The sequence below is a fragment of the Lepidothrix coronata genome, unplaced genomic scaffold (genome assembly GCF_001604755.1).
Source record: "Lepidothrix coronata isolate B3197 unplaced genomic scaffold, Lepidothrix_coronata-1.0 Scaffold878, whole genome shotgun sequence".
In the NCBI taxonomy this organism is placed as follows: Eukaryota; Metazoa; Chordata; class Aves; order Passeriformes; family Pipridae; genus Lepidothrix; species Lepidothrix coronata.
In genome coordinates this window covers 1-9,067 of record NW_016691058.1, presented here as the reverse complement: position 1 = coordinate 9,067, position 9,067 = coordinate 1, and the positions used below count along the sequence as shown (strand labels likewise).

General features: G+C 52.2%; 1 protein-coding gene across 1 annotated transcript; it reads right to left on the bottom strand.

Moving 5' to 3' along the window:
- Positions 1 to 282: 282 nt before the first annotated feature.
- LOC108510433 (putative adenosylhomocysteinase 3) lies at positions 283 to 8,586 on the bottom strand (the record flags this gene model as incomplete). Its single annotated transcript, XM_017840109.1, has 4 exons — positions 283 to 717; positions 2,076 to 2,192; positions 3,656 to 3,762; positions 8,362 to 8,586. Coding segments are annotated over 4 exons (702 nt in total), but the record flags the coding sequence as incomplete, so codon positions are not given.
- Positions 8,587 to 9,067: the final 481 nt, after the last annotated feature.

Sequence of the window (9,067 nt, the reverse complement as noted above, 5' to 3'; positions counted from 1 at the left end):
TATGTTTATACTCAAATTTATATGAATTTAATATGTATTTATATACAAATCCATTTAAATTGGGATCTGTAAATATTATATAAATGTTATATGAATATTAATATATTTATGTATACATTGATACATTTATATATTTATATACAAATTTGAATAAATTTTATGTGTGTTTTTATACAATTTTATATAAATCAACATATCTCTATATGCAAATTTATATAAATTTACGTATGTTTACACTCAAATTTCTATAAATTTTATGTATGTTTATATAAGAGATAAATGAATAACTTCTTTTCCTTGACCACGCATCAACATGCAACGCTGTGCAGAACCTCTGAATGTTGTAATATTATCTTAAATATAATATATAATATAAAAGATACATCCCTGTGTGATGTATTAATCCCTGGATATGCCAGTATTTAGACATTAAAGATATTCTGAATATTTAATCCTCGTGCCAGTTAAGATCCAGCTTTGGCATCTCCTCCATAATAAAGAAACACACTGGCAATTAGGAAAACCTTCAGTTTTTGGCCGAGCCCTCGGGTTTGAAGGTGCAGGTGCAGACAAATCCCCGAGGATGGAAAAATCCACGTGGGAAGAGCCAAGTGCCAAGGATTCCTCCCCCCTGGAAAACGGGGCCCTCTTACCTCCCCATAGCCACAAACCACCACCTGCTTCCCTCCGAACATCATGTCCGTCGTCCTCTTAAGGCTGAGGGAGGAGAGAAAACCACACTTAAAACCAGCCCTAAGAGCTAATCCCGGGATTAGCTGCTGCTCCTCCCCAACCCCACGGCTGGGTCCCGGACCCCTGAGAATTTGGGGGGCAGAGAAGGCCCCAAACCCACCTAAAAACTGACTTTTCCCCTTTTTCCCAGCGAAACACAACAAACAGGACACAGTTTGGGTTTGGAGCCCTTTTTCTGTTGCTCGTTATTTGCCGACCCTTTGTTTTGCCACTCCTGAAATGCCGAAAACCTTCGGCAAAAACATGTTTTTCTTCATTTTTGTGGCTCCAAATGCCACACAGAGCAGCACAGAGGCAGCAGGGAAGTGGTAACTCACTGCCAGGATCCCAGTGCTTCCCACAAATGAAGCTCCCCCTTCCACTCCCTTTCCTTCTGGTTTCTCCCTAAGAGTGTCCTACATTCCAGGCTATTTTTAGCACAGGAGTAAATAGGTTAGCAGTGCAGGGAAGGTGAAATTCCCTCACTTTTCCGAGACAATTTGGATAAAACCCACAGCAGATTTAATTGCACCTCTGCTCACACCTCCCTTGACCCAGTTTTAGACGCCTGGGCCAGACTTAACCCAAATCCCAACTCACCCCTCAAGGGGTTGCTGTAGAATCCCAGGATAGTTTGGGTGGGAAGGGACCTAAAAGCCCATCCAGTGCCACCCCCTGCCATGGGCAGGGACACCTCCCACTGTCCCAGGTTGCTCCAACCTGGCCTTGGACACTTCCAGGGATGCAGGGGCAGCCACAGCTTCTCTGGGCAACCCATTCCCATGTTTTACCACCCTCATTTCCCCCATTATTGCTTCCAGTGCCTTGGAAAACACGTTACAGCTTCCAGTGCCTTGGAAAACACTGCTCCAGGTTACAGCTTTATGGATTGTTCATGGAATATGTCCCAGCTGAACTGCAGGAACAAAACTTGTCCTGACCTCGCTTGGCTCCGACAGAATTGGGCGGTGGAAGAGGTGAGGACACAGACACCCAATTCCACCAAAATAAAGGGAATAAAGAGGTGGAGAGAGAAAAAAAAACCAAACCAAAACAAAACAAAAAAGATCCCTGAGGATAAAAAAATGGAAACTAGAAAGGCAAAGAAGGTGGTGAGGAAGCTGCTGCTCCACTCACACCCCCCACGGACACAGACGGCTTTTGTCCCAAAAAGGCCAGAGGGACGGGAAGGAGCCACATGTGAGGAATTCTGAAGCAGAGCACAGGTAATGAAGGGTCTTTGTTCTGCTCTCACACACCAGCTGGGCTCAAACGAGCCGAGTGGCAGCAGGGCAGAGCCGTGGGCACCACTCCCTGTGGGATGGGGGGTGTCCCGTACGTACCCGTCCAGGATGGACTCCCGGCAGCAGTACAGGTTGTCAAACTTCTGCTTCGTGACCGAGTCATTGACGTTCATGGCTGGGACACAGAGCTTGCCTGCCTTGGACAGCTGGTACAGCCTGCATGGACACGGGAAAACACGGCCTCAGGGGGAAAACATTCCCCTGGGAAAACACGGCCTCAGGGGGAAAACATTCCCCTGGGAAAACACGGCCTCAGGGGGAAAACATTCCCCTGCGCTCTGCTGGGGGGTTTGGGTGGGAAGGGATTTAAAGAGCATCTCATTCCACCCCTGCCATGGGCAGGGACACCTTCCACTAGCCCAGGTTGCTCCAACCTGGCCTTGGACACTTCCAGGGATCCAGGGGCAGCCACAGCTTCTCTGGGAAATTCATTCCAGGGCCTCCCCACCCTCCCAGACAGCAATTCCTTCCCAGTATCCCATCTATCCCTGCCCTCTGGCACTGGGAAGCCATTCCCTGTGTCCTGTCCCTCCAGGCCTTGTCCCCAGTCCCTCTCCAGCTCTCCTGGAGCCCCTTTAGGCCCTGCAAGGGGCTCTCAGCTCTCCCTGGAGCCTTCTCTTCTCCAGGGGAACCCCCCCAGCTCTCCAACATCAACCTGCCCTCCTAATTCCAAGCACGGACTCGACTCCCAGCAGCAGCAAAACCACTAAAAATGAATCCAAACACGTCACTGGGGCTTCAAAGAGCATCTGAAAATGTCCCTGCTCCAGCCCATGGGAAGAAGAACATGCTTGGAAATGTCTTTTGCCCATATTGGGAATGATTCCAGATACTAAAAATACCATCAGTCCTTTTCCTGACCCCACTGGCTGCAGACCTGAATCCACTTCCCTCTTTCAATATTTCATTTCCCCGTTTCAAGGGATGCCTGAACCTCTGGCCAAGCTCTCCGGCAGCTCCAAGAGCTGCAGCCAAACCCTTCTCCCTGCAAAAATAGGGCAAAAAGCAGAGGCTGCTGCTCTTCCCCCCAGTTCCCTGTTTTCCGGCGCCTGTGACAGGATTAACTCCCCTGGGAAGGCCACTTCTCCCACCACACCTCTGCTCCTGCCATGGACTGATGGGTTTCACTGAGTCATCTCTGAGGTCCTCCCTTTGTGGGACCCCACCCCGACTGGAGAATCAGTTCCTCTTCCCAAATCTCACTTCTTCCCAGAGATTTAGGTCAGGACTACACTTCTGGCTTTGCCCTCAGCCCACCCCTTCTTGTGCAACGCCCTCAGCCCTTCCTCCTCCATCCCCCAAACGAGCTGAGGAACCATTCCTCCCACTTCCCAGGGGGAAAACAAGGCCTGGTGCACCTTCCCACCCACCCAGTGCCCAGGAGGTGCTTCTGCTCCCACTCTGGAGTTCAGAGCAGCAGCTCCAAGCGGGAACCGAGGAGGGATTTCAAACAGCTCTCCTGGAAAGCCAAGCCCAGGCTGAAGGGAAAGCTCAGCCCACGTGTTGGGGGTTCACCCCTCAGGTGAGCTGGGGTGTCTCCTGGCACGGGGGCCTTTGGCACCAGCGCCCTGAGGTGTTTCTGTCCCAAATTCTCCTGCCAGCCCAGCCCATCCCGTTACCTGTGGACTCCTGTCACACTCTCCTCCACTATCCCCTTGATCTTCTTAAACATGTTGGGATATTTCTTGTAGATCCAGTGAGTGAGATCTCCCCCATCATCCAGGATCTGGAAAGGAAACAACCCCAGTCAGTGCTCTGAGGGTCCAGTGAGGCCTCCAGAACCCAGAGAGGTACCAGGGATAAACCATCCCATGTTCTGGCACCTCAAACCCCACAGTGTGAGCCAGGTGGGAACACTCTGGTTGAGCATTCCGAGCGGGAATGACGCTTCATCAATAATGTCCTGGAGAGGCAACAGGTCAGACAAACACAGCAAACCTTGGTAGCAATGAAGAGAACTGAGGAATTATGGAAAGTGGCTGTGCAGGCTCCTCTCTCCCTGTCTCCCAGAAGCACAGATGGAAAAACCTCTGAACTGGGCAGAGTCATCAGCTCTTCTGACGTGACTGGGAATGGAGGAGGAGGATGGAGAAAGAGCAGGATGCAAAAGGAGGAGGGTGAAGTGCCAGGGAACTGTGCTGACCAGACTGGCTGAGAGCTCATCACCCCAGGGCATGACTATCATCATCACCATCCTCCTCACAGTCACTGCCATCATCACCATCATCATCACCACCACCACCACTACCATCACCCTTTTTGCATGTTCCCCACTCCCACACCAAAGAATTCTGCCTGCATCACCTTCACCCTCCTCTTCCTCTGTGCATGTTCCCTACACTAACATCAGACCTTATCATCATCCTCCTCCTCATCCCCTTCTTTGCCTGTTCCCTACAGCTCCTGGTGTGGCCCAGGGGTGCCCTAAAATTCACGTGCCAACCCCGGGCAGAAGCACCTCCACTCGTTGGTCACTGGTGGAGCTCGGCTGGGCCCCTCCTGCTGAGGGTCTGCAGCTTTCCCAGGAAAAAAGAACGCTCCCACACGTGGCAGAAGCCCCATTTGGGCACAAAGGTGACATCCCTGAGCTTTGCCATAACATAATATGGTGGCTTCTCATCCATGGACAGAGAGTTCCTGGGAAATATTATGTATTTTCCTCTCAGAATGGCTGGATTTGCCACTGATGTGCAGCAGCTGCTCCTCCAGAATGTCTGGGAAGCACAGGCAGAATGTTTAGGAGCATCCATGCAGATCCAGCTCTTGAGTCTCCGGGGCATTCCCAGCTCCATGTTCCACCCACAGGGAAGCAGAGGCAGGTGAGGGTTAAGTGGGCTGGGCAGCTCTGCCGGGCCAGCCCAGGTAGGAATCCAGCAGCCTGGAACTGAGCAGCCTGGCTCCCAGGACATCTCCATTTCATTAATCCCCATTTAATAGGGCACATAATCCTCTTCTAAGAGAGAATTCTGGGAGCTGGAAGTTTCCTCTTTCCTGGGAGAGCAGGGGATGTAAAACCCCCAAGCTGAATCCACGGGGGAACCGGTTTTGAGGGAAGGTCACCTCTGTGTGGCAGCCCCGACCATCCAGCAGCACAGCCCCACATTCCTGCAGTTTTCCCAGCTTTATGCAGGTTGTTTGCCCTCATTCTCGTTCTTCCAGCCAGTTTTATTTTTTTTTTGGGGGGAAAAAAGCCTTTATTTGAGGTGCAGATGATTTCTCCAGCAGAAAAGCAGCTCTTCCAGGTGGGAACCTTGGTGGGTGTTTCTCTCTCCAAGCAGGACAAATTCCCATTGCTGTCCCTTCACCCTCCCTCAGCCCTTCCATCTCCTGTTTTCTCCAACAGAAAAATCTCTGGCTCTTCCAGGAAAGAAACTGGTGTCTCCAGGTGCCATTTCACCACCTCTTAAACCCACCCAAGGCCCCGTTACCACCTCGCCTCCCCCTGTTCCCTTCCCAGCTTCCCAAACCACAGCACGTGGCTGATCCTGCCCAAACCAAGTGGATTAAAACTGCCCAGGATTAGCTCAGTAACGTGCCTGAAAACAATTTGCCGCAGAAAATGAGCGAGGAAAACACAAGGAGATGGCAGGAGGGAGTGGAGGGAGATGGCACCGAAATCCCCCCGGAGGCAGCGCGGTCCTGGATCAGGGAACCAACATCCCAGTGCTGCAGATTCCGTATTTTTCAGGAAAAAAAAACTCCTCTCTGAGCCATTCCTGTCCAGACAGAGCCCCACTCTGAAGGTCAGTATTCCCAGAGCCCTCCTCTGAAGGTCTGGATTCCCAGAGCCCTCCTCTGAAGGTCTGGATTCCCAAAGCCCCACTGTGAAAGCCTGTGATTCCCAGAGCACTCCTCCTGAAGGTCAGCACTCTCAAAACCCTGATTCCCTGAAGTTCAGGAATCCCAGAGCCATTCCATGAAGGTCTTTGGTTCCCAGAGCCATCCTCTGAAGGTATGGATTTCCAAAACCCTCCTCTGAAGGTCAGAATTTCTGGGTGGTGAGGTCCTGGCACAAGTTGCCCAGAGAAGCTGTGGCTGCCCCTGGATCCCTGGAAGTGTCCAAGGCCAGGTTGGAGCAACCTGGGCCAGTGGAAGGTGTCCCTGCCCATGGCAGGGGTGGCACTGGATGGTCTTGAAGGTCCCTTCCCACCCAAACCATCCTGTTTCCATGGTTCCACACCTCTCACACCTGTTCTTCACCCTGTTTCCAGTGTCCCATTCCTTATCTCTAAAACCACGGATCTCCAAAGTCCAGCGTGCAAATCTCTGGGAATAGATCCGAGGCACTTGGTGCTCCCCTCAGTTATCCCTGTGCTCCAGAAGCAGCTCTGGAAACAGTTCTGATGGCTGGAGACACGTGAAGGGCTCTGAGCAGATCCTGGGAAAGCAAAACGTGCGTTTTCTGGAACGCTGAGTTGTTCAAACAGCGACGTTTTGGATGGGAAGTGATTCCTCAAAGACAGTCTAGACTCCAGCTCGGAGCTCGGGGGTGGATTTTTTTGACATTCCCTGTTCTTCTCAAAGGTGACAGCGAGGGAATGAACAGCTTTGGCTGGAAGGGACAAAAATCCCACCTCAAAGGAGCCGACACTGGCAAAAAACCAACCCGGAGCCGCATTTATCTGCCACCTTCCACTGCTTCCCACCTAATTTAGATCACAAGCTCCAGGGCTCCAAAGCTTTGGGGAAACATGATGAAAACAGCACATTTGACAGCTGAAAATTATTCCACTCACGTAGTCCCAGGTTCTCTGTTTTCCCTGGAAACAAGGGCAGGATAAAGCAGCGGAGCAGAGTTGGGTTACCTGAGGTTTTTGTGCTCCCACAGTAAGAGCAGGTTCAAAGTGTGGAAATCACCTGAAAATCTGAGTTTTGTTCTGGAACAGAGGCTTTGCTTAAGTAAGAAAAATCCCATCAACCAAAGGTGAGAATTTAATGGCGAAAAGGATGAAACCTCGTCTCAAAAAATACTGATTTTGAGCCATTTTCGGTGGGTGCATTAAATGAGTTCGGTTTAAACCGCAGCAAGACACTCTGGAATCAAACTAAGCACCCAGAAAACTTTGCACTAAGGCAGCTGTGCTAATTTAGAAAGGAGTTCAACAAAACCTTGCTTGGTGGGCAAGACCCAGAAGCCATTTAACCCACCTTCTCCCCAACCCCACAGCTGGGAGAGCAGGAGAAGTTCATTTCCCACAGGACACAGCTCATTGTGAAGCACTTGGAAGGTAAGGGAGGTGCTGGCACTGAGTTTTGAGTGCTAAGTCAGGTCTAAATTAACAAGTAAAACACCAGGCAGCACCAAACCTGCCTCCTTCTTCTCTTCCTCCTGCTGGCCCTGCACAGGCCCATCCCCAGAGTCACCCCCTGTGCCCCAAAGGATCATCCAAACCCTCCCTGAGCTCTGGCAGCCTTGGGGCTGTGCCCACTGCCCTGGGGAGCCTGGGCAGTGCCCAACCAGCCTCTGGGGGAAGAACCTTTCCCTGAGATCCAGCCTGAGCCTGCCCAGACACAGCTCCAGCCCTTCCCTGGGTGCTGTCCCTGGTCCCCCCAGAGCAGAGCTCAGTCCCTGCCCCTCCCCTTCCTACAGAAAATAATCCAAATGGCTCCAAACCTGCTTCCCATGGCACCCAAACTGTTCTAAGCTAACCCCTACAGATACACATATTTATAAACACTCCAATCCCAGGGGGATCCAGGACTGGGATACCCTCGTTCCCAAGGCCATGAGGGGTGTCCCCAGAAGCTCTGGAAGGGTCTGGGATAGGAGCACCCCCATCCCTGGGAGGTTTGAGACTGGGATACCCCCATTCCCAAGGTCCTGAGGGATGGGGACCAGGGGGATCCAGGACTGGGGTACCCCCATTCCCAAATCCCAGAGGGGTTGGGACACCCCCATCCCCAAAGCCCTGAGGGGTCTGGGACAGGGGCACCCCCATCCTTGGGGGGTTTGAGACTGGGATACCCTCATTCCCAAAGTCCCTGGGGGTCTGGGACCAGGAACCTCCATCCCTGGGGAGTCTGGGACAGGGACACCCCCATCCCCAAGGTCCCTGGGAGTCCAGGACCAGGAACTTCCATCCCTGAGGAGTCTGGGACGGGGACATCCCCATCCCTGGGGGGTTTGAGACTGGGATATCCCCATTCCCAAGGTCCCTGGGGGTCCAGGAACAGGAACCCCCATCCCTGGGGACTCTGGGACAGGGGCACCCCCATCCCCAAAGCCCTGAGGTCACTCAGTGTCAGTTCACTCTCATCCAGCCCGAGGGACCCACGAACCAGAGCTGGGCCCCCCCGGCTGTGAGCCCACGGTCACCCCACTCACCATGTTGGGCTGCCAGCCCTCCACGTTGACACAGCGGTCGATGCACCACCAGAAATCATCCTCAGACTCTCCCTTCCAGGCAAAGACAGGGAAACCTGGCACAGAGAGAGGGAGATGTGCCAGCACGGCCTTGGCAAATCCCGCGGGATCGGCCCTTCCCACAGCCCCGCTCCCCACACCACCACGGTCCTGGCTGAGCTTTCCACAGCCCCCTTCCAGGAGAAGCTTTGGACACACACACTGAATGCACACACTGAAGGCAGCACTGGGAGTTGGCTTTAGCCTTCCTCACTTCCTCCTCTCCCTCAGGAAAGAGCTGCACCCACCACTAGGCCAGAGGCCGACACGCTCCAAATAATATTTATTTCCAAAATGAAGATTTCCCTGAAAATTAGGTGTCCTACCCGCTTGTTAGGCATGTCAGCCCACTAATTTATTAATGAATTAATGATTTATTTGAATATATTCTGATTTATGAGCAATCAGGACTAAGCTTCAGGGAGTGAGACCTTGTAACGGGCAAGATGGTGGGTTTGGCTTCTGGGTCTTCCAGGTCTCAAGGTCAAACTCTTGGCCTTACCCAGGTTAAAACCCCCGGCCTCATCCAGGTAAATCCCCTGAGCTTATCCAGGTAAAACCCCTGGCCTTACCCAGGTAAAATTCCAGACCTTACCTAGGTAAAATTCCAGACCTTACCCAGGTAAAA